At 36.4% G+C, this 26,085-nt stretch overlaps 1 protein-coding gene across 2 annotated transcripts; it reads left to right on the top strand.

The window, feature by feature from the left end:
* Window positions 1-286: 286 nt before the first annotated feature.
* On the top strand, window positions 287-17,497 carry EIF5A2 (eukaryotic translation initiation factor 5A2). 2 transcript variants are annotated; one of them, XM_043874822.1, is made up of 5 exons: window positions 287-418; window positions 1,084-1,277; window positions 1,834-1,938; window positions 11,805-11,936; window positions 12,835-17,497. In XM_043874822.1, the coding sequence occupies exons 2-5, from the start codon at window positions 1,113-1,115 to the stop codon at window positions 12,892-12,894; spliced, it is 462 nt and encodes a 153-aa protein (XP_043730757.1). In that variant the 5' UTR covers window positions 287-418; window positions 1,084-1,112; the 3' UTR covers window positions 12,895-17,497. The 2 variants fall into 2 exon arrangements, with proteins under 2 accessions (XP_043730757.1, XP_043730756.1); XM_043874821.1 differs by lacking the exon at window positions 287-418 and adding an exon at window positions 631-840.
* Window positions 17,498-26,085: the final 8,588 nt, after the last annotated feature.

The following is a 26,085-nucleotide window of genomic DNA, read 5'->3' as shown; positions in this document are numbered from 1 at the left end:
TTTCCCTTCAGTTCGACAGGGACCCTAACTTAATCGCTCCTGGAAGTTCGAGACAGCAAGTTTCCTTGCCGGCGAGTTTACCCTCAGCAACCGAACTCCATAAAGTGCTCCTCACGCCGGAAGTGCACTAATCCGCAGCACGTGGGGTTGCCAGGGCGCTCTTCACGTGACTGGGCGGGGCCTCAGGAAGCTTATAGCCAATGGTAGCGCGAGAGGGCGGTGCCTATGACGCGCCGGGACCTATCCCGGAAGTGGGGCTGAGGTGGGGGCGGGAAAGGGCGGGGAGGCCGGGGTGTGGAAAGTGTGGCGGCCCCGCCCCGTCTCTTGGAACTGCCGCGGCCGCCACAGCTGCCGCCGCCGCAGCTGTGCCGGACCGGCGCGGGTGCGCAGGCAAAAGGCTCCCTTTACCTTCTGAAAGGTGAAGACTCGGGGAAAAGGTGGTGGGGCTGCGACCGGAGCGAGGAAGGGCTGGGGTAGGCAGCCAGAGCCGAGCCCCGACCGAGAAGAGGAGGAAGGATGGATGGGGGACCGAGGCGAGCGCGGGACCCGCTAGGGCTCAGGCCCGTGAGGCGCCGGGCCGGGGATGTCGGCAGGACAGAGGGTGTCTGAGAGGTCGAAGTGACGCCGCTGCAGGCTGGGGGGAGAAGTGTGCGCCCACTGCCCGAGGGCCAGGTGCTGATGGCCAGGTCCTGTTATCCCCATCCTTCGCAGGGATGTGCGGCCTGGGCTGGGCCCCCTGCACTGAGGATCCGGGCGGCGGCGGAGGGCCGGGCGGCGCGGTGCGGGAAGGTCGTCCGGCGGTGGGACGGTGGGGGCCGGGATTTGCTGCCCCCCAAGCGGGTGAGCGCCTTCGGCGGGTATTCCCCAACCCCAGCGAGCTCTGCTGCGACTTTCCTCCCACCTCCCCACCAAAGGATGGAAAAGTTTGTAAGGCCGGAGTTAGAAAGTGCCCACTATTCCGGGTGGGTGTTCTATAAATGCAGAAATAATAGATCCATGATGCTTGGCTCGTAACTTGTCCGAAATGAGGCGTTTCCCTGCTTGCATGCTAGTTGTTAAGAAGCAAACAAACTTTTTGCATAGTACCCTCAGAAGAATTTCCCCAGCCCACCATGGCGGATGAAATTGATTTCACTACTGGAGATGCTGGGGCTTCCAGCACCTACCCTATGCAGTGTTCCGCCCTGCGCAAAAACGGCTTCGTGGTGCTCAAAGGACGACCATGCAAGATAGTGGAGATGTCAACTTCCAAAACTGGAAAGCACGGTCATGCCAAGGTAAATGCCCTTCCTGGTCTGCCTTGGCGTTGGGATTTTGATCATTTGTATTCTGTTACAGAACATGAGGTTTCTAAACTTATAAGTGTATAAGAACACATTCCCCCCCCCCCTACAATTACTGGGTGATCAGCTATTTGAATACTGAAAGGTAGCATTTCCTTCTTGGGCCCTAATAATGTTTCATTAACTGGGAATTGAAACTTTCCTGAATCCTAGTGACTTAGGCAATCTATTCAGTTTACAAATGAGAAAACCTGTTCTAACATCATTCTAAGGAAACTAATTTCATTTTTCTTCAGCATTTTTATGATTGAATTACTAGACTGTATGATGTTGGGTCTTGATATGTCATGATACTGTTTAGTTGTTCACTGCTTCTCAGTTGTATGACCACTACTTTTTTTTTTTTTTTTTTTTTAAGAAAGTAAAATTAGATGACCTTGGAAGGAGAAAGAATCTGTCATAATCAGCATTGGTATTATACTTCTGTGTATGTAATGAGTGATATCTTGGCAAAGATTAAACAGGTTTCCTGTTCTCCTTTCTCTGTTAGGTTCACCTTGTTGGAATTGATATTTTCACGGGCAAAAAGTATGAAGATATTTGCCCTTCTACTCACAACATGGATGTTCCAAATATTAAGAGAAATGATTATCAAGTAAGTATTAGTTTTCTTTAAAATACTACTTGTTTCCTAAAGGTGCAAATACTTTTTACTATCAGTTGTAATTTAATAAAACCCACAAGTAGTTTTGTAGGTTCGTCTAACCCATTATTAGGTACTGCTTATCTTAGAAATTGGAGAAATATAGTGCTGTTTAACACTTGTACTTTATCTAGGATGACTGCTAGTTTGCCCTTTAACATTCTTGCATTTTAAAAAATTTGAACACTTCCTGTTTTTCAGATCAAGTGACTCCATATTGTGAGTCCAATGTTTAGTAAAATTACTATTCTCTTTGCTGTAAATTATTTCAAGTTTAAATAATTCCCTTCTGGGTATTTTTTTTTTTTTTAACCTTACCAGACCTAAGATTCTCAAGAAGTTTTTGGAATTCATGTTCCACGAACCAAGTGTGTATGTATTAGTGAATGAGTGTCAGAATTTGGTGTCCTTAAATAGGGAAATAAGTTCAAAGCCATAAATACGAAGGATAAAGTGTATGGTCACTGAATAGGGTGAAGGAAATAAAAAAAAACCTCGTAGTTGTTTTATTTATGTTCAGTGACCATGCTGTGACCTTTTGTTAAATTATAGGTATAAACTGCAGCTTTTAGTTCCAATTGTACATTTGGATAAGTCAGGTTTAATGATAGCATTTTCTTGTTTGGAGTATTGATAGTAACTAAATCACTGACCTCATAGGATGTGGGAACTCAGATTAATCATAACTAAAGTCTTTCTTGAAAGTCTTCAATTTCTTTATCAAACATGCTATATATAGAACTCTTTTCTACTCATTTTACATAGTGAAACATACAAATGTGATGCTCAATTTATGTTACCCAATTTAAACTGATTTCTTTCCATACCTTATATTGTGTTTATAATTTTTAAAGAATGTTACCATTAACTGCAATATCCGATGATTTCCTTTTAGTTTTTGTCCACATGTAAACATATTTTTACACAATTTAAATTTAGTAAGCAGTTTTATATTTTCATTTTCCCTCTTAATAAATATTTTCTATTGTTGTTTGAAAGTCTGTAGAAAATTTGAATTGTCTTAGTAGAATAATAGAAAGTTTTTTTTAAGTCAGGCAGATCTGAGTTTCGATCTCGTCCTGCCACTTTCAAGCTGGGTGATCTTGGACAAATTAGGCAACCTTTCTAAGCCTCAGTCTTCCCATCTATAAAGGAGGGATAATATGAAGATTAAATGGGCATATGTACCCCATAATTACCTCTTAATTAGATATATTCCCCAAATTAGTTTTTCCTGTATAAAAACTTCACTTAATCATTGCATTATTCTTGGAGTACTTAATTTAGACCTTGCATATAGTGTTGCTGCTGCTGCTAAGTCACTTCAGTTGTATCCAACTTTGTGGGTGCTCGGTAAACATTTGTTAAATGCATACATGATTATTCACTGAGGTAAGGATGGTACAGCTAACTAAAGCTAAGCATAGAATTTTCTTTTGCCAAAAATGAATTTCTGTTTTCATCCTTAACGTGTGAATGCTTTGAATATGCAATATCCATTAATATTCGCTCAGTATATAATGCTTTTGCCTTTGAGTGTTTCAGAAAAATAATATCATAAGTTCAGATGATTACCACTGTGATCAAATTAGCCAATCATTGATTAGAATTTAGGATTAAGATAAAGGAAAGTTTTGGTATGAGTTGTATTTTGGCAGGACCAGAACTAGAATGAGGGAAATGAGATTGGTAAAGCCCTTGCCTCAAGCACAAAATTTTGCATAAAGACAAGACCAGTAACAATGCCAAGCCACATAAGGACCTAAGTCAGAAAGGAAAAATCAGAAATTTTGATCTTGTCTGAAAATTTGTTCATTATAGAATTTTTGCATTCTAATTTTTAAAAATACTACCTTAACCTGATCACTGAGGGTTTTCTGTGTTTGTGTGCACTTGCACACCACCATAAATTTTGCACCCCAAACAAGTGCCTCACTTGGTTCACTGGAGTCCCAGCCTTTGGTATATAGTCTGTGTTGCAGAGCTGATAAGAAAATGGCTCAAGCCTAAGAGTCTAGGATCGGATCCTTTCTTTGGCATCTACTAATTACATGACGTTGGTTGACAAGCTATTTAATCTCTCATCTACCTTTTTGTATTTATAAAATAAGGATAAGAATAATAAACTCCTCATGGAATCACTGTAAGGATTAATTAGTTAATTCTTAGAACAGTGCCTTGCAGAGTGAGCCCTCAGTGATCACAGCCCTTCATTATCAAGTTAGCATGGAATACTTATTTCTGTTCATTTAAAAAATCAGTTCGATGAACCTTTCCGGTTATATTCATTGTGCTATGGTGGTCTTCACTATCCAAGTGGCTTGATTCAGTTTGGCTACTTGTAGTCCTTTGCTGAATTCAGTATTTCAAGTGCCAGTTTGGCAGTCAGCTGAAGTGAAATATATACATATGTGTGTGTGTGTGTGTTTTCATTATAATAATTAAAAAGTAAATCTTTGTTTAAGAAAAGAAAGGTATTTATAATTTTATGTATTTTAAAATAAGTTCAAAATGAAGGAAAAAATTGTCCCCTGAATTCCATTCCAAGATGTATCTGGAATTGCTAATTTCCATCTTTTCTCTCAAAATTAGTTATGGTTGTCTGGGGCTCACTGATAGTGTAAAATATAAATACACTTAAACACTTTTGGGAATCCCCAGGCTCTTAAATATAGAAACGCTTGTTCAAACTCTGCTACTCCTTTGAATCATATTGCTTTAGAAAGTTCTATGTTCCTATGCACCACACCACAAGTTAAATGCGTTTTCGGCATTCACTAAAATTTTATCTGTCATTTAAAGATCACTTTTCAGAAGGAAAGCTGATCACTACAGGACATGTTAAAGTATAGATTGTGTTTCTTTGGATTATTGGTGAATTGCCAAAACTATGAATGTTAAACCCTAGTATATTCTTCAAATAAGTATATGCCTTTTGTATAAGGAGTCGAATTTTGTTGTTGCAACTTAAAATAGAACAACAAAGAAAAAAATGATGCAGTGAATTCTCTGTGTTTGAAGTCTTTTTATACTTTTTAACCTGTTTGTGGAATCTTTGTGTTCCCTGGTAGAAGCAGTGTTTCTTTGGAATAGAAAACCTGTAAATCAGCAGATCCCAGTATTGCAGGGAGAAGAAACAGATAATTTTGCTACAGGGTCAGTGAGGGTAATAGTGAGAAGAGCCTTCTACCTTTGGTTCCTAGGCCTGTGTATTTTACCTTTGGGAGAAATAGTACCATATATTGGAAGATATTGTAACCTGTAAAACAGCGCCCAGGCCTGCAGTGTCCAGCAGGTGGCAAAGATGAGTAGGCCAATGCAAACTCTCAGAATGATGGGAGCACATGGAGTAGTGAGTCCTCTGAGCGTTGCCCTGCTGTCTTTTATTTTGCCTGTCAAATGCATTTTTTAGCCAGAAATGATACTGTGTGAGGTACTGAAGGAATGTGACAGTTTATAAATCCACAGATGAGATTTCAGCAGAAGCACTGCAGGCAGTAAAGGCAAATTTATATGTAAAATAAGAAAATACTGCAGTGAGCACAAACTGCTGCCTCTTGCATGACGGAGGGAATATACTATCACCAGGCGGCTGGCTCTTTGCCCTAGGAAATAGTGCCATATCAGTGACTCTGCATTGGTCTGTGCTGTGAGGTACCAGCAGCAGCTGTAGTCAGTAGTGACTGTAGGTCACTTCAGCCTTGGTGAGAAAAAACCTGAGTCAATTAGCTTATGCCACAATGGCCAGTCATTCATAAGCCAGTTGAACAAGGACTGGGAAGACTACGGAAAGAAACTAAGTGGCGTTCGCCGATAGAATCATCTTGTCACCTAACTCTCTGCCTCCTCAGTAGCGTGTTCCCTTGGGAAGCATTTATACGGACACAGTCTCTATTCAGCAAGGCCCCTCCATGTACCACTCCCCCAGACCTTATTGCCAGCAGTTTTCCCATCTTGTTCTTTCAGTGTGGTTGAACTTCCATACAGACGCTTAGCCATTGCCCATCATCAGTGTAAATCTAAACCTTCAGTTCTTTCTCCTTTTGAGTCCAGTGCATGAAGTTCTTATCCCCACTGTCTCTGCGAGTAGTTTCATCAGACCATGCATAACCATCTAGAAACCACTGTGACTTTTTTTATTTTTCAGTCAGCTGCTCACAGGGAACTCCCCCCACAAAGCCACTGGTATGAGTTGAGGGAGAAGTGGTAGATGTTGCAGCAGAAGGTACTTTCTGAGTCTCATACAGCTTGCTTGTGCCTTCAGGACCTGCTCAAGTTGGTCTCATAGATGCAGCTCCCACTTGATGATGAAGCGGTGCTGTGCATACCCAGTCTTATGGCTTGGTGGGTCAGATAGCACTCTAGTTGATAATAGCGTTATTTACTTGTGTTGTTTGATAACGGTGGTCAAGCATTCAGTTCCTTCTTGCCCAATCTCCTCCCCATCTCACCCCGCCCTCGCCCCCCGGCCAGGGACCAGCAGCTCTAAAGAAGTAGCTTGAGAGTGCTGGAGGAAGAGGAAAAGGAAGGAGGAGAAAAAAGGAGGTTTTACCTAAAAGTCTGACTGGTTTGAAATAGATTGAGAAATAAAATTAAGTTCAGAAGTTAGGGCTAAGAAGGCACCTGTAGTGATGCTATTCCTTCTCCAGCTTTCTGCTCTTGTATACCAATAACACAAATACAGGCAAAAAGTTACCCCATAATTTTCCATTTTCATGTACTTATCTGACCACATCATGGACAGACTCTCCAGTCACTGGCTTTCCCCACATCCTTCCTTCAGTTCATGCTTTGTTTCCTCAGCTCCCTGTGCCTTCAACTGTTTAGTGGTTACAGTGCTCTTTCTGGAATTCTGGTATACCATAGCATTTTTCTCTTTTGCTTTTTATAGTAGACATTTTCAAAATATGATGAACCTCATATACCCATCACCCACCATAAAAAATTATCAATACATAGCAAATCTTATTTCATTTATACCCCACCATCTACTATTATTTCCTGTATCCTCTATCTCTTGATTATTTTGAAGCTAATTCCAGATATCATGTTGTCATTTCATCTGCAAATATTTTGATACACATTTTTAAAAGGTAAGGGCTGTAAAGAGCAAGATCAAAGCACACTGGTACCTCCAAAATTAGTAATTCCCTAATGTCTTCAAACGTCCAATTAGTATCTACATTTTCTTAATTGTATTTGTGTTTTGCTTTTTCAGATGTAATAGTTATTGTTTTTATTTTGTAGTTTTTCTAAATAAGGACCTAAATAAAATCCACACATTGAAATTGGTTGAGGTATCTCTTAAATCTGCTTTATAGGTTCTCCTCTCTCATACATGCATTTGAGTCTCTCTTTCCTCCCTTCCTTTATTTCTCTCTCTCTGCCCCTTCTCAATTTTTTGATGAAGAACATTGTTCTGTAGACTTTCCCACGGGCTCTATTTTACTCATTGCATTTTCCTTGTTATTTAACATGTTCCTTTGTCCCACATATTTCTGAAAATGGATAATTAAATGTACAGATCCAGTTTAGATTTTTATTTTTTTCATCTTTTTTCTTTAACAAGAACTACTCCAAAGGTGATGTTCTGTGCAGTCATCAAGTAAATGAATCTTATGGTTTGCTCTTTTGTGATGTTATTAGATATGTAATAACTGCCTCAATCCATTAACTTATTAGGGAAGACAAAGTAATAATAACCAGTTACTCTTTAAAAAAAAAAAAAAAGCCAGAACACTTCTATAAAGAGAAACTTTCCTTTAGCTTTATTGATTACCCTTGGAACAGTATATAATAGGAAAGGCAATATAAAAACTTGCTTCTTTCCCTTTAATTACCAGTTTTCAAAATTAGTTGATTCTCTGGCTTTTATTGAAGATGACCAGTGAAATGTTTTTTTTGCCATTTTGAACTCAAGCATTTAAGCACATTTATGTTTCAATATATTGTAGTTATTATCATTATTCATTCTCAAATTGTTCCATCTTTGGCCAGAGGGCCCTTATTTCAGTTAGCTCCTAAAACCCTTTGATATGGATCACCATGCTTTCACATCTTGTATGCTTCCTACTCTGGACCTGGATTTATCCATTTTCCCAGGAGCCCTATGGAGAGAAATAACACCATACATTGGATTCTTTTAGTAGGGAATAATAGATGCCACATTCTGGTACTAGTATTTTGGGGGTATGATATAATTTCAGATGTCATTCAGCAGCTTGATATGCCACTGCATGACTGACTCTTCTATTACAAGTTTTCTGACCCTGCCCTCTCCTGTCTCCTTGCTTACTATTAACAAAATGATTTCTCTTTCTACCAAAAAAAATTGTTCATAACATTTCAAAGTCACCAAATGAGTATTGTTGTCCAGTTGCTCAGTTGAGTCCGACTCTTTTCAACTCCGTGGACTGCAGCACACCAGGCTTCCCTGTCCTTCACCATCTCCCAGAGCTTGCCTCAAACTCATGTCCATTGAGTCAGCGATGCCATCCAACCATCTCATTCTCTGTCGTACTCTTCTCCTCCTGCCTTCAATCTTTCCCAGCATGAGGGTCTTTTCCAACAAGCTGGCTCTTCACATCAGGTGGCCAAAGAAATAGAGCTTCAGCTTTAGCATCAGTCCCTCCAGTGAATATTCAGGATTGATTTCTTTTAGGATTGACTGGTTTGATCTCCTTGCAGTCCAAGGGACTCTCAAGAGTCTTTCTTCAACACCACCATTTAAAAGTATCGATTCTTCGGCACTCAACCTTCTTTATGGTCCAACTCTCACATCCATACATGACCACTGGAAAAATCATAGCTTTGACTATATGGACGTTTGTAGGCAAAGTAACATCTCTACTTTTTCAATACGCTATCTAGGTTTGTCATAGCTTTTCTTCCAAGGAGCAAGCATCTTCTAATTTTATGGCTGCAGTCACTGTCTGCAGTGATTTTGGAGCCCAAGAAAGTAGAGTCTGTCACTGTTTCCATTGTTTCCCCACCTGTTGGCCATGAAGTGATGGGACCAGACGCCATGATCTTCATCTTTTGAATGTTGAATTTTAAGCCAGCTTTTTCACTCTCCTCTTTCACCTTCATCAGTGAAATGTTCTTCTTCACTTTCTACCATAAGGGTGGTGTCATCTGCATATCTGAGGTTATTGATATTTCTCCCAGCAATCTTGATTCCAGCTTGTGCTTCATCCAGCCCAGCATTTTGCATGATGTACTCTGCATATAAGTTAAATAAGCAGGGTGACAATATATAGCCTTAATGTACTCCTTTCCCAATTTTGAAACAGTCCATTGTTTCCTGTAAGGTTCTAGCTGTTGCTTCTTGACCTGCATACAGGTTTCTCAGGAGGCAGATAAGGTGGTCTGGTATTCCCATCTCTTGAAGAATTTTCCAGACTTTGTTGTGATCCACACAGTCAAAGGCTTTAGTGAAGCCAGTGAGTAGATTTGCTTAAGGCGAAGGGTCGGAAGGAAATATTTAGAATTATAACTGTCTCCTTACCACCATCTCCTTCTGACTCTATAGAATCAGAGAGGGCTTTGAGGAAAGATTGAGAAAGCTGCACAGAAATATGCTTGAAATAGAAAAATGACACCATTAGCTTTTTTTACAAGGTTGAAAATTACGAAAGGGAAAATGGTACCTTGAAAGTGGAAAAATTTGGCAGATACTACTGTATCCAGGTGATGAAAGTTAATATCGCCAATAATAGGAAATAGACATCATTTACCTCTTGATGTGATACTCTGAGGACACATCATTTATGCAGTAATCCTTCCATAAATGCACTATTTTATTCATTAGGAAACTGACAAAGTCAAACTAAGAAACATTCTATAATTCGATGAATCTGTGCTTGTCAAAAACGTCAGTGTCATGAAAGACAAAGGATCACAAGCTGTTCCAAATTAAGAGACTGAACTGGTATGATAGCCAAAAAAATACCAGGCATGATCCTGGAGCTGGGAGGGAAAAAAAGACAATACTGCAGCTTTGAATACAGACTGTATATTAAATATGTTATTGAATTTCCTGATTTTGAAAAATAAACTGTGATTATGTAAGAGTATGTTCTTTTTCTTGAGAAGAACACAGTATTATTGCTGAAGAGTCATGATGTTTGAAACTTACTCTCAAATGGTTCAGTAAAAATAAAAGAATAAGAATGTGTATGGAAGCATTTTATATATTCCATATATACAAGAGATTTTAAAAAAGCACATGGTTAAATGTTAGCAAAGAGTAAATTTAAGTAAAAGACAAAGGATTTCATTGCATTACTTTTACAACTTTTCTTTATTTAAGAATATCAAATAATTCATTTTTATTATTTAATTTCATTTTTCTATAGCTTAGTTTTATTTTTGAAAATTTTAATTTTATTTATTATAGTAATTTATTTTAATGTTTATAAACAAATATTTTAGTAGATGTTTTATAATATGTCTGTACATTTTTGTATTTGAAATGCTTTATAGTTCATCCCATGGCTTTTGAATGCTATGTTATGAATTGCTCTTAAAAAATGAAATACCATATAAATTTCAAAATACCAATATTATTATTTGGCTTATGTGGTTCAGTCACTAATGGAGTGGGAACCTTTTAACTCTTGAACTTGACAAGTTCTACCTCAGGGAGCTGCTAAAGGAGCTAAAATAAAAGCAATGAGCCTGTGGTTGTCTCAAAGTTACACTTCTGTCTCAACCTCTTTGCTCCCCGCTCCCCCTTTTCTGCCAGCTACCTCACAAATGTTTGAGTGACCAAAAGATTCAAGTGTTTGTGGTGGCTCAATAGGGTGGCTTTTTGTTTTTGAGATTATAGACATGTGCAGAAACTGAGATCTCCTGTGGTAGGTGCAGTTTCTGTGGAAAGCCGTTGCCCGAGCTGGTAGTGCCGTAACGGGGAGCTTTGGCCCTCTGTCTCGGGGTTTGCCTGTGTCACGTATAGTGGCCAAAGGGGACCAGGGACCGTGTCTTTGATTCCTTTTGTGTATCTCAGTGGTAGCATCCGGCGTGCTGGCTGGTTGCCTTTCATAAACCTTTTGGAATTCTAGGCACACTGATGGTGTACCTGCTTTTAGAATAAATGAATGTGGCCTGCTAGTTTCCTCATACCTGTAATGAAAGAAATTCAATGATATCAAAATGGTGTCCTTTTGCAGATTAGGTTGATGACTGGGTTTGTTGCATTAATGTCATCAACAAGCTAATCTTTTTCTTTTTAAAAAAATTTAGTGTTAGCAGTGAGCTGGAAACTAAAAATCTTCCACTTCAGTTTGTTTATAATCAAAATTTTATAATCAAATTATAAAACATACTGTTTATAGTCATGAAAAATTGAAAATAACTTTTATGCCTATGAATAAAAAATGGTTAAATTAGTAACTGTATCCATGCAGCTCTGAAGTGATTAAAGAGATTAAGGTAAGTCCATATTTTCCAAAATTGAAAGATTTCTAAGACATATTTTAAGTGAAAACAACTTGATGAAAAATACTTAACTCATTTATTTTTGAAAACAACTGTATTGGTATTGTGTACATAAATGTAAATACTTCTGGATACCCTATTAAAGAAAAGCCAAATTGTTGAATAATGCAGAGATTTGTGGGAGGGAAGAATGCAAGAAGGAATGAACTTATGTCTCTACCTATCTTCTGCTTTTCTATGTGTAGCATTCTTAAGTACCAAAAATTTATTAATGTATTACTGTGTACTTATACAAATAAATGTAGATGGCAATTCATGTTAAAATTACAAAGGAGTGGATATAATCTAATCTGTGCAAATGATATAATTTCTTTCAATAGCTGATATGCATTCAAGATGGTTACCTTTCCCTGCTAACAGAAACTGGTGAAGTTCGTGAGGATCTTAAGCTGCCAGAGGGTGAACTAGGCAAAGAAATAGAAGGAAAATATAATGCAGGTGAAGATGTACAGGTAAAGACCTATGGGGAGTTTGTTTTTTTAAGCCATTTTATAAAAGCTTTGACCTAAAGTAGTTAGCATAAAATACTATAAGAAATATGGCTGTTAAATACTGCTGAAATGTTGAAAAGGAACTCTAGAACTAGGCAGTTTTCCCAGGATACCTTTTACCATGCCCATTCCCAAAGAAAGTATCAAAGTTAATTTTTCACTACAGAGACACTGTCAACCCCAAATTTGTTTTGAAGGTAAGCCTGAATTAGTCTGAAGGATGAGAAAGGATGTTATGGGGATTCTAAAGAGTGAAGGTGATTTATTTTATCTTTGTTATAACTTTCAGAAGTATAACATCTAAGTATTGTGGCATTTATAGTTCTTATTCTCCTGTTCCCTGGAAATTGTTTTAAAAACCACAATTTAAGAAATTCTTCTCTAGAAAACTGTAGAGAAAGATGATTTGATCTTGGAATGCCTCTTTCCAAAATAAATATGTATAAAACATCCACAAATACTCATCTCATCCTCTCCTTCCCTCATTGTGCCCCCAAGTCTGTTCTGTATGTTTGGAAATGTATACATTACCACATGTAAAATAGATAACCAGTGGGAATTTGCTGTATGATGCAGGAAGCTCAAACCCAGTGCTCTGTGACAACCTAGAGGGGTGGGAGGGAGGTTCAATAGGGAGAGGACAGAGGTATACATATGGCTGATTCCTGTTGATGTATAGCAGGAACCAACACAATATTGTAAAGCAATTATCCTCCAATTAAAAATAAATAAAAATTTTAAAGTTAAATAAGCAGGGTGAAAAATAGATCCACAATTATCCAGTGTATGAGGAGTTAAATATATCTCATATAGATATTGCCTTTTGAATAACTTTTTAGCTGCTTTGTTTTCCTTCTAGGTGTCTGTCATGTGTGCGATGAGTGAAGAATATGCTGTAGCCATAAAGCCCTGCAAATAAATGGGAGCATCAGGCATGAGCAAACTGTATAGGTCTGGATCAACTACAGATCTAAAGTTTGGTTCTAAGTTGTCACCAAAGCTATGGCCTTCATAAGCAACCTCATTTCTTTTTCAGTTGTTTTGAAATTGTGCTGAGTTAGTTTTGAGGCAATTAGTAATTTAAAAAAATAATCAAGATATATAACTTTTTTTTTAATTTTGTAGGTGTCTTTCCTATAACATTCCTGTGGTTTTCAGTATGTGAGTCCAAGAAATTGATGAGATAGCTTCAGCAGATGTGATTTGTCTGAGCAAATCATTCCTGAATTTTAGTTAAATAAACCAGGGTTTTAAACAATGTAGCATCCAGTGGTACTGATGTACCACATTTAAGTTGAATTGCTCTGCATTAATTTCAAACTTAATATCATAGAATAAGTACATCATGGATTGGAATTGTCAGAATTTCAGCCTGGGTGTGGCAAGTACAGATCCTTAAACAAAAATTATGTTATCAAAAAGTGCCAGTTATCTTAGTAACTGTGTGCAGCCCACCTGTGTTACCTCAGTCATTCTGTTCTTTGCCAAATTTCTGGCAGACTTAATATAATCTGTATTATGGTCATTTTAATACTTGGTTGTGCTTAACAGAGGCAGTAAACTGTTGTGTGACTGTTAGCAAGTCATATTGTAAAGAAGGCCCAAAGGACAGTGGCAGAGGGTGTTGGTAAAAGCTATAGGTTTTTATTTGAGGCCTTTGTAATCAGCATAAAAATAGGAAGTTTCTGTTCGCATTTTTAACTTTTGTTTTCTCTATTTAAAGGAGTGATGTGCTTTACAGGATACTATGCAGTACTTATTGATTATGTTGAATAGTTGATATTTGTAGTAATCAGTCCTTTCCAGACATTTTTAAGTAGACTTTTTTTGACATCAAAATATTTGTTAAACAAAAACTGGAAATTCTTAAATTATTTGGAATGCTTGTTAAATTTATGTATGTTTTTTCTAACATGAAAGTGAATCATAGAAGAAAAGTTACTTTATATGATTATTATTTAACTTAAGTATATGTATTTATCTGATTGTCATGTGACTTAATTCACTTTCTGGTATGAAATATAGCTAGGAAAGATTTCTATAAACTAAATTACTTTTAAAAGTATTTTAGGTGATTCTGCTACATTTTTATTCAGTCTTTTGGATCATATATCTATTTGCAGAATTCTGGCATTATCACAGGGTTTGTGAGGACTTTTGACTCAATAACAGCCATTATATTGCAGTGAAACTTAGAGCAAAATCACCACTTCAGTAATACTTTCATTCTCTAAGACTGATTATAAGACCTCTCCCACCATACATTGACTTCTAAAAGGCCTTTGTACCCTATCACCTATAGGAAAATCTGCATGATGCTATAATCGGTCTATTCAGTGATTGGAAATAGCACTAGGAACAGAAGATCCCAGTTTTAGTTATTTAATTTGCCCATGCTTTTAAATCTTGTATTGGCCTCAGCAAACCCACTTGGAGAAGAAGCAAGATGCTTTAAGGAAATGCAAGAGGAATTCTAAAGCACAAGAAATATTGATGTTGTAGTTAATCATTTTTTAGTATAACATTTTAGCTTTTGCCCATCTAAAGCACAATTAGTAATTAGGCTAAATTGTTTCATTTCGGGAATTCCATTTAGGTATCTACTAGATACTGCTCTAGTTTTTTTAGTACTCTGTAGTATGTATCTTACTTGTGACTGGTTGGCATCGTTACCTGCAGGAATTCCAGAAAGTTACCAATCTGTGCTTCTTGCTAGCCATTCATATGACCCCAGTTAACTACACTAGTATTCTGGTTTAGTATTAATTCTGGATTAGCATGCCCTTGTTCTTCCTAATTTATCAAACTTCACATAAATATATTTTCAATTGCAAGGTAAAGTATTCCAATTGCAAGGTATATATAAATTATAATAATGCACCTATACTTCATATATTGAATGGCAAAAGCTACTTATGAATAAGTATTTTAAGTACTAAAATAAAGTGTAAATACTCTTCTGACATATAATAATAGGTATAGATTTTAAAGATATGGGACTATTTATTTTCATGTAAGTCAATACTTGTTTCTCTTGAACAATATATTTCATTTAGAAAAGCTTTATAAATTGTATTAAAAGGAAGCAGGAAACATTTTTTAATAGAACAGAAATGACTTCATTCTTTTTTGACATCAGAAATGTTCAAAGTTGATTCCTAGTATTTGTTGTACTTTTTTGTAGTAAATGTTAAGTGTTCGTGTTACCACGTGTAGAATGTAGACTGTTATGTTGATAGATTATACAGTGATATACCTTTTTGTCTGCAGGCATTTCAGCAATTTATATACAGTATTATACTAACAAGTGGAATATTTGTTTCTTTCTAGAACAACATATTTTATTTCTACTGTGAAGACTTTGTTATATCTTATTTGCTACAAAGTTGTATACCCTCTGATATAGATCAAATTATTGCTACTTTGACTTAGTATTTGCATCATAAACATAATTACCATGTTTCTTTCATGCTACCCTCCAAGGGCTGTCAAGTCACTTGAAATTGTTGCTAACCAAGCTCTTGAATCCACTTCCATTTATGGTACAAAATTCTGTAGGGATGCTTTATAACTATTACCAAAACTCTCCTGCAGCCAGAGCATGAAATCTTTAATAGGAGATGCTGCAATAAAAAGTTTAGGCTACAAAATTGGGGGATACAATTTTTCATTATAGCACAACATGTGTGCATATGCACACATAGCTTTGTATGTTTGTTCTTTTTACAAAGTCCTTCTAACTCTTAAAAGTACTGTAGTCTGGTAGTGCCTCAAATGTTGTAACTTTTTTTTTATTTACAAATTTTCCAGAATTTGTTTTTGTACTTTAAAGTTTCTCAATTAGATTATTTCTAGTTGTAATTCGAATGCATTGTTCTCAGGGCTGTTTGTGCTAAGAGCTGAAGTTTCCTTATTTTAAAGCTAACTGCCTGAAAGAATATTGCAAAATTTTCCCACATTGTAATACAATGATACATACAAATAAAAATCTGTAATATCAACACACTTAAACTATATGCTAAATATTCAAGAAAAAAATGGGAACATTGCTAACATCTATACTGGAATCTTGCCATATTTTTTTCATTTTAGAAAAGAATTTGGTGGTCTTATCTTAGACCTTATCATTAGAACCTTATCCTTAATGATACACATGAAAGCATTCCTTTGGCATGGACCCCAAAGATAGCTTTAGAGCCAAACTTTGATGTGGTGATTCTCAAAACATGTCTAGGGACAACAGAATTAAAATTTATAATACTTTGGTGGGTATGTTAAAGTGTTTACAGATTGAATTCTGTATATGAGCTAGTAACAAATTTATTATAAGAAAATATGACTCTTAAGCAGTATATGTGCAAACTATAAGCATATTTCCATAAACAGCATAATATTAATTGGTCAACAGTTTTACATTTTCTGATATCATCTAGGCATAATATTTCATAGTTTTCAAGCCTTTTTTCCTCCCAGCATTTGGACAAGTAATAGGCAACAAAGGCTTACAAAAAATTTATTGTGAAAAACCTTAAAATTGAGAAAATTCAATCCATTAACTTTATTAAATTTTCTTTCTCTGAATTGGGCATATGGTATTATTTGATTTTAGCAGGGGACATTTGGATTTAGCTTACAGAACACAGATGTTCTATGGGAACATGACTTGAAGTTCTATATAATTTAATATTTTTTCATTAAATGACCATCTGAACATCAACGTAACTACCAAGTGAGGTCAAGTGCCTGAAAAGTGCTGTATATATCTATATACATTTTCCTTACATGAAAGATGCATCTTATAGCAATGCATATCAGGCTTTCACCTGCTAAAAAATATTCTTGTTGTCAAACCTTACTATCCACCACTATTCCTGACTCCTTATTACTGGTTGAAACCTATTTTACAATTAAAAGAGAGGTTCCTTTATTTATATAAAGTCCCTGAAACTATGTCTTGATATTGGTGGATTTAAGTTTATCATAGTTCAAGATTGCACTTTTTTAAAACTCTGGATATAAAGTTTATTCAGTGGTGACTATACAGCTTGTCATAAGTCATGGTTGTGATCTTTCTTGAGAGGAATCCTTTATGTGGTTAATATCTACTATAAATAAGCACTCTTGTGCTTGTTATAAATGCAGATTCCTAGCTCTGTACTGTTTCTGTCCTCTTCAAAAAGGAAATAGTTGAAATGGCATTGTCTAACCCAGTGGCACTTTATTGGTAACACATTTTATTTGTCACAGGTAAGAACTCATGCTCTTACCTGCAGAGACTCATACGTTTTAGCTAAAACTTTAAAATTGTAAGATATGTAGTATGGGTATTATCATAATTGTGTATTTTACATTTCAAAAATGGGTAAAATTCATATATTAAGCCTTTGACTATGTTAAAATAATTGTGAAATCCTTTAAAATGTAGATAGTAAACTTATCAATTATAACTTTTTGTTACAATATATTTGTCTGTTAACTCCATCAGTTATATTAAATAAAAATAAAGTTAATTTAACAGCTTATACTATTCTTGTATATATACATTCCTAGAGACATTTTCATACTAGAAAATAACTACTGTTAAAAGAAAATCTAACTTGTATTTTGTTTGTTTTTCTATATTTTAGGTCCTTATTGTATAGTACCCTAGCTTTACATCTGGGAATGTTAATTTCTAAATTTTAGTTCCAGATTTAGATATACTTTTTAAAAAATCTTTTGTTTTTAATAGTTTTTAGAATATATAAAATACATGGTTTAAAATTGTGTAGATACAAGAATAAATCTCTCTCTTCCTCCTCTTCCTGTGCATTCTTCCAGGGATACATAATGCAAGAGAGTTTAGTGGTCCCAACCCCTGACCAGGGTCTGAGGTGTTCCTTCCCTACCAGACTTGCTGTTCGCTTTCTATACCGATGTGAATGGTGTGATGAATCCCGGAAGCAAACTCTTTTCCCAGTCCTCATCATATCTAATCAACACCATCTGGACAGATTCATCCTGAGGTGGCGCAGCAGTTTCTTCCTTTTACCCACTGTACCATTCTAGAACATCTCTCTCACTTCCTGACGTGGGGACCAAACCAAGACTCTCAGCATAGTTGTCACCTCATATCTGTGATCAGTATTACTGTTAGCCATAACCCTCCAGATCCAGCAAGCATACCTGGGCAGTGGGAGAAGCACCAGATTAAAGTCTTGTGCTCCTCAGCCCCACTCTTTTTTGCCACTTGCAAACACCAATAACTTGTATCCCAGAAATAGGCATGGGAGGGAAAAAAGAAGCGTGAAAAGGGACTAACTATATGTCACCTGTCAGCTTGAGTTTCTCCCCACCCCCACCCCAACCTCATAAACAAACATTCTGTCCAGATAGGGTGCGTCCTGTGGAACTGCCGCTTCTAGAACTCCACTGCCTGTCTAAAGTGTGTTCCACCAGTTCCCACAATACATTCAGCAGGATCAGTTACAATCACCAGGTGTGTATCACCTCAAAAGGACCCACCTACAATGTTTTATCAATCCACTGTCCAAGTTGTGAGTTATTTGAATCCAGTCGAAACAATTATTGACCCCACCCGTGGGTACTACCCAGCATCACAATGACTTGTGTCCTGGTTTTTAGAAGGGCAAAAAGACTTGGCAACCACAATCGCTATCAGATCTCTGACAGATTCTAATTGGGAGAATGGAGGTTTATCTACCTAAAATTGATAGTGTGTCTGCCTTTTTTGTTCACACTGATGTGTGTGTGTTTCACTTAAAATTGTTGCCACTCTAGTGGATGTTAATTTTGTACAATCATTGAGGTAAATCTTAGAGAAAAAAATACAAATACATGGAACTTTCAGAAAAGAAAAGGACATTTAGGGCACAAAGAAAACCATTTCTACAAAGAGGAAATGGTAAAAATAACGCTGATACGAATCCTAAGTGAAAATAAAAAGACCCTTCTACCTGGAAATTTGAAAACCTATTACATAATTCTATAGTGAAAGGAGTACTACAAACAAACAATTTCTGAAAAATAATGAAAACTGTATATCAGAATCTATGTAAAGCAGTATACAGGAAAATTTGTAGCCTTAACATCAAAAATGAATATAAATAAATTCCTAAATCAAATAATCAGAAAAAAAGAAACCAAAAGAGAGCATAAGGGAAGAAATGATATAAACAGAATTAGGTGACTAGAGAGCTTCCCTGGTGGTTCAGTTGGTATAGAATCCGCTTGCAATGCAGGAGACCCAGGTTTGATCCCTGGGTCGGGAAGGTCCCCTGGAGAAGGAAATGACAACCCACTCCAGTATGCTTGCCTGGGAAATCCTATGGATAGAGAAGCTTGGCCAGCTACAGTCCATGGGGTTGCAAGAGTTGGACACGACTTAGTGACTAAACCACCAGGTGAATAGAAAAATTGAAATAAAAAATTCTGGTTTTCTTGAAAAACTAACAAATCACTGGTAAGTAAAAGAAGAAAACACAAAAGTAAAAAATGAGAACGAGAAAGAATGACTAAATGCAGAGAGAAAATGAAAAATTCTATGCAGATAAATTTGAAAACCTAGATGATATGATTTTTTAAGGAAAATATGGTTATTAGAATCAACCTCCATAGAAAGAGAAAGCTTAAACAGAACTTTTTTTTTTTCATTTATTTTTATTAGTTGGAGGCTACTTACTTCACAATATTGCAGTGGTTTTTGCCATACATTGACATGAATCAGCCATGGATTTACATGTGTTCCCCATCCTGAACCCCCCTCCAGAACAACTTTAAAACAGAGAAAGTTATCAAGAAATTGTTCACACACACACACACAAAAAACCCCAACAACCAAAAATGAAACCAGACAAATAGTTTCACAGGAGAATTTTACCAAACTTTTTTAGAGTCCAGATGGTCTCAAAGTTATATAGATTGTTTTAGAGCACAGAAAATTAGAACTCCCAAATTCTTTTTACAAAACAAGTATAACATTGATACCTGAACTTGATAAAGATGACAAAAATAAATACAAGTACTCATGCAAATATCCTAATATACTATTCAAGTAGTGAACAGACTCAGACCACACATGAAGAAAATGATACCCACACCCACATGGAGTTTGTATCAGAGATGCAAAAATAAATCAATATGAAATCTTATCAATTCACTCCCAAGGAAATAGATTAATATCTTAGGAAATCTCTCTTAATAGTATTCACTATATTGAGTCTAAAGAGAAAGGTCATATTATTTTCTCCATAGATGCTGAAAAAAAACTTTGGATAAAACAAAACTCATCCTCAAGACATCTCTCTAAAATGGTAGCTGTGTCAGATTCATGAAATTATAGAAAAATTCCTTATTTGTGTTACTAGTGCTATGTTCCACGTGCAATAAATATGATTTCCCCCCACAACTTGTTTACATGAAGTACAGGTAGGTTTCTGTAACAACCCAAGTGGGCCATTTTTTAAAAAGTAACTAGGTTTTACTAAATGCAAGATCAGACCAGTGCTGCCAAAGTTGGGAACAAAGTTCAGCAGAGATTATCTGGGATCTCTGAAACCAAATTATTTTACCTGAACTTGGTGAAAAAAAAAAAACCTCTTTGAAAGAAAAAACAGAGGTGGATGAATATTTACCACCAATATATCTCCATTTACAGATGATAACATGGTATATATAACATTGTATGTGTGTATGTGTGTGCATGATCACATGTGGGTGTGTGTTTGTGTGTAAAATTGTAAAAGCTAGCCTTTTACCTAATGGAAAAACACTGAAGGCATTCTCAGTAAGGTCAAGAAATAGACAAGAATGCCCACTATCTTGACAACTATTATGTTGTTCTGGAAGTATCAGCCAATACTACTGCACAACAGAAAACAGTTAAGACACATTAGAATTGTAAAAGTAAGAGAAGCTTTCTTATTTTTAGGTGATATGATAGAATACCTGGAAAATCCCAGATAATCAATGATAAAGCTAACTCAATAGAATTATTCATCAAATTAGAAGGATATAACATTAACATACAACAGCATTTATATACAAAAATAATAACCAATTAGAAGACATATAATGGAAGGAAGACCTTATTTACAGTAGCAGCAAAAAGATATAATGAACATACAAAAAAATTTTCAAAACCTATATGAACTATAAAATACTACTGAAAGACACAAATCTGACTTAAACAGGTGGAAAGATATTCCTTGTTCTTGGCTGATAGCTCAACACTATTGAGATGCTAGTTCTACTTAATTTATAAACAATGCAGCCCCCTCAAACTACAAGCTTTTTTATGGAGCTAAGCAAGTTGCTAAAAAGTTCATGTGGAAATATAAACAAGAAATAGCTAGAAAAATACTGAAAAGAGCTATAAGTGGGACTAGCACTACAGAAATTAAAACTTACTACGAAGTCTCTATGGGGTTTCCCAGGTGATGCCAGTGGTAAAGAACCCAACTGCTAATGCAGTAGACATAAGAGACACGGGTTCAATCCCTGGGTCGGGGAGATCCCCTGGAGGAGGGTATGGCAACCCACTCCAGTATTCTTGTCATGGAGAATGCCCTGGACAAAGGAGCTGGGAAAACTACAGTCCACAGGGTTGCAAAGAGTTGGACACAGACTGAAGCAACTTCACACACACACACACACACAGTCTCTATAATGAAAAGAGTGAGGTACTGGCAAATAAACAGACCAAAAGAGTGAAATATGAAGTCTCAAAATAGACCCAAATATATATACAGAAATTCTGTATTTGATAAAAGTAGTACTGCAAACCACTGCGCGAATATTAATTTAGCTAAATTGTGCTGCAACAATTGGAAAAAAATAAACTTGGAAAAAATAAAATGAATTCCATACAACATACATAAGAATAAACTCCAAATGAAGCAGTGGTCCAAATGGAAACAATAAACTCTACAAATCCTAGAAGATAATATGGGTGAATTTCTTTATAACTTGGCTTCCTGTCAACCATGACTGAAAATCCAGATACAATAAAAAGATTTATAGATATATATATTGTAGATAAAAAACAATAAATGGAGCAAAATGCTAATAGTAGGTAAAAGTCTAGATAAAGGATATATAGACACACATACATATTTATATATTCTTTACCAGATTTTCATTGTATTTATATATGTATACATTGTGTTTTGAAATATTTGTACAATTTTAAGTTTGAAATAGTTTATAAAGTTTTTTAAATTTCAAAAAAAGTATGTATTGTACAAACTAATATTTACAAATGTATATAATTACTTGTATAATCTAAATGATGTAGATATACCAATACACATTCATAAACATGGCATGTTCCAAAGGATTAAATAGCTATTTTAAGCAGGTGTGATTTTAGATATTTTTATGCATTATCTTTTTTACTTCTTTGTATTTCCCTTCATGAGCCATTTATTTCAGCATTAGAGGGTAATAATTTTGTTCTTCAAAAGTTTCTCAAAGCATTGCTTATAGTAGTGAAAAAATGGAAATCTAAATGGACACAAATAGGTGAATGATTAAGATAAAAATGACAAGTAATAAAATTAAGCAATGAAAACAGATACTTGTTCTCATTTTAAAGGTTGGTCAATTATTCAGAATTCTTTTGACACTGTATAGCAAGAAAATCTTCTGAAACTGCAATTGTTAAAAATAATTTTAAAATAACTGGTTTTTCTAAACATACACTGAGGACTTCACTGGTGGCTCAGTGGTAACGAATCTGCCTGTCAATGCAAGAGATGCAGGTTTGATCCCTGGTCTGGGAAGATCCCAAATACTGTGGAGCAATTAAGCCCCTGGGCCACCACTACTGAGCCTGAATTTTCACAAACCACACACACTTTATGTAACCACCCCCAAGATCAAGAAACAGTACATTACTAGCACAACAGACACACAAAATAAACTTTTTTTAATATGCAGTAGGTGTTTGTTTAGATTTACTCACAACTTAGACCTTTTCTTTGCTCACTATTCCTTTTGGCAGATAGCACTTCTTTCTAGGATTATTTTTCTTTATCCCAAAGTATATTTTTCAGAGTTCCTTTACTAGCGGTCTGCTGTTAATAGCAAACTTTCATTTTTGTTATCTAAAAATGTCTTAAATGCATCTTTACTCTTGAAAGGTAGTTTTAAACTTTTTAGGTCTAGGTAGACAGTTATTTTCTCTTGTGTATGCGTCAGTTTCTCAGTCGTGTCCGACGCTTTGCAACCCCATGGCCTGTAGCCCACCAGGCTCTTCTGTCCATGCAATTCATCAGGCAAGAATACTGGAGTGGGTTGCCATGCCCTTCTCCATTTCTTTTTTTCTCTCTCTTAGTACTTTGAAGATAGTAATTCCCTGCTCCTGGCTTTCTGGAGAAGGCAATGGCAACCCACTCCAGTACTCTTGCCTGGAGGGTCCCATGGACGGAGGAGCCTGGTGGCTGCAGTCCATGGGGTCGCTAAGAGTCGGACATGACTGAGCGACTTCACTTTCACTTTCATGCATTGGAGAAGAAAATGGCAACCCACTTGTGTTCTTGCCTGGAGAATCCCAGGATGGGGGAGCCCAGTGGGCTGCCGTCTATGGGGTCACACAGAGTCGGACACCACTGAAGTGACTTAGCAGCAGCAGCAGCTGCTCCTGGCTTTCATTGTTGCTGATGTGAAATCAGCTGTTAATATATCTCCTGTTAATAAACATTTTGGCTTTTCTTTCTGGATGCTTTTGAAATAACTGTGTGTTTGTGTTTTGAAGTTTCACTACAATGTGTTTAGGCATGCATTTCTTTTTAATTATCTATCCTGCTTGAGGCTTCCTGAATCTAAGAATTTAGCCATTATTTCTCTAAATTTTGCCTTACCTCCATTCTCTCTATTGTACCCTTCTGTGCGTGTGTATGTGCTTAGCTGCTAAGTCATGTCCGACTCTTTGCAGCCCCGGACTGTAGCCCACCAGGCTCCTCTGTCCATGGGATTTTCTCAAACAAGAATACTGATGTGTGCTGCCATTTCCTTCTCCAGGGGACCTTACTGACCTGGTACCCTTCTAGATCTCCCGTTTGACATAACTAGAACATTCTTCCTCTGACATCTTTGTCTCTTAACCTACCTTTTTACATTTTCTCTTTGTCTATGTTGCATTTTAAGTAATTTCCCATTCACTGATTTTCTCTGCAGTTGTCTACTCCCGTTTAACTCATCCACTCTTCCTAATTAAAGATTTTGTTTTTAATTTTTAGAAGTTCTATTTTGTTCTTGTTTTTAAAAAATTCCTGGCCAATTTAAATTGTCCCCAGTTCCTTTATCATATCTTAAATAGTCTTAGCTTTTAAATATATTGAAGATAGTTATTTGCATTATTGGCACTGTCAAGCCAAGCACACTTTTAAACTGTCTTGAAGATAGTTATTTGCATTATTGGCACTGTCAAGCCAAGCACACTTTTAAACTGTCTTTTTAGGCTGGAGCTGTCTCATACCATTTGAGCAGAACTAATTCTAGCCCTAAATTGGTATGAGCATGAGGACTGGTCATTTCTGCCTCCAAAAAATTCTTTAGCTTTTCTATCAACTTAACCATATATTAGAAATTATTGATAAAACTATATTTTATCTAGTTTTTTAATGTGGCTTCATATGGGAGGGTGTTCCTGTGAATCTAACCTGCCATATTGTTTTTTATTTTACTGCTCTATTCAGGCACTATTATAATATAGATCCAATGACTGAAGGTTATATTAGAAATATATCTATCACATATTATAGTATCTATATTTGAATAGCAGAAAAGGCAACTTCCCTTCATTTTTCTAAATTATCTTGGCTCTTCTTAGACACCTATTATTTCATATGTTTTAGAATCTATTGTCAAAATAAAAAATATTCGTAGGATAAAAAAATATTCATAGGGTGTAGATAGGCAATGTATGTACATATACTACATATATAATGGAGAAAGAGAATCTGTGTTTAAAATTGGTTATTTATAATATTTAATCTTACTATCTTACATTTTTGGTTAATATTTTCCTCAAGTTTTTTTTCATAATTAAAATATTTTTTTTCTGTTATAGTTTCTATTAATTTATCTTGGGATTACTAGTTATTTTCAAAAATATATTGTTTTTGATACCCACTTTGTACAAATGGCTTAATAGTTTTACAGATTATTTTAATCATTGCATGCAAGACTGCCAAAAACAAGCAATAAAGTAATAAGTGCCTCAATTAATGGCTTATTTTCAAAATATCAATAGTACAAGGATCATTTCTACTTTTCAGCCTGGGCAGCCCTGGAGGAGAAAATGCCAATTGCTCTTCTTTTTCCTTAATGTTTATAAAATAAATAAAATTACAGTGGTTCCTGAAGCAAACAAGCAAAAAAAGTTGAAATGAATTTCTTCTAGGAATTCAACACTTCTATTTAGAATCTACACATTGTATGCTTCATTAAAGCATAGCTCTCACTATTACTAATCATTTTCACCAAGAACATTCACAGCTATGCCTTTCTAGGGTTGCTCTCCAAATTAACAAAAATCCACGCCAGCCTCTACACTTGCCCACCCCACCCCCTTGCTTGACAGTTTCACCTCAACAAACAAAAACACGCTGAGAGGCATGCCACATTTCTGAAATGACATCAATTGAGAATCCTTCAAAGCTCAGAAACTTTTTTTTTTCTTTTCTCATCAAGTATGTCACCACCACATATCCATCCTCTTGTGTCTTGTACATTTTAGTAGTTAGATCTCAGCAAAATATTCCTTGGATGGCATCACCGACTCAACGGACATGAGTTTGAGTAAACTCTGGGAGTTGGCAATGGACAGGGAGGCCTGGCATGCTGCAGTCCATGGAGTCGCAAAGAGTCGGACACGGCTGAGAGACTGAACTGAACTGAAAATATTCCTCCAATGTTTACTGGGAGGCATTGCGGATGGAGTCAGGAGTCGTAGGATTAACCCTGTGTTGTGTGCTGTGCTTAGTCGCCCAGTCGTTTCGATTCTTTGAGAACCCATGGACTGAAGTCTGTCAGGCACCTCTGTCCACGGGAATTCTCCAGGCAAGTATAAAGGGGCGGGGGGGGGGGGGGGGTTTGCCATGCCCTC

Source organism: Cervus elaphus, chromosome 19 (genome assembly GCF_910594005.1).
Source record: "Cervus elaphus chromosome 19, mCerEla1.1, whole genome shotgun sequence".
In the NCBI taxonomy this organism is placed as follows: domain Eukaryota; kingdom Metazoa; phylum Chordata; class Mammalia; order Artiodactyla; family Cervidae; genus Cervus; species Cervus elaphus.
Note: the sequence above shows the minus strand (reverse complement) of the source record. Positions and strands in the feature narration are given on the sequence as shown.

Excerpts from the sequence above, each read along its gene's own strand:
- EIF5A2 (XM_043874821.1), top strand. The coding sequence starts at position 714 with ATGTGCGGCCTGGGCTGGGCCCCCTGCACTGAGGATCCGGGCGGCGGC. Across the intron at positions 1,278-1,833 it reads GAAAGCACGGTCATGCCAAG|GTTCACCTTGTTGGAATTGA; the intron begins GTAAATGCCCTT and ends TTTCTCTGTTAG. Across the intron at positions 1,939-11,804 it reads TTAAGAGAAATGATTATCAA|CTGATATGCATTCAAGATGG; the intron begins GTAAGTATTAGT and ends TTCTTTCAATAG.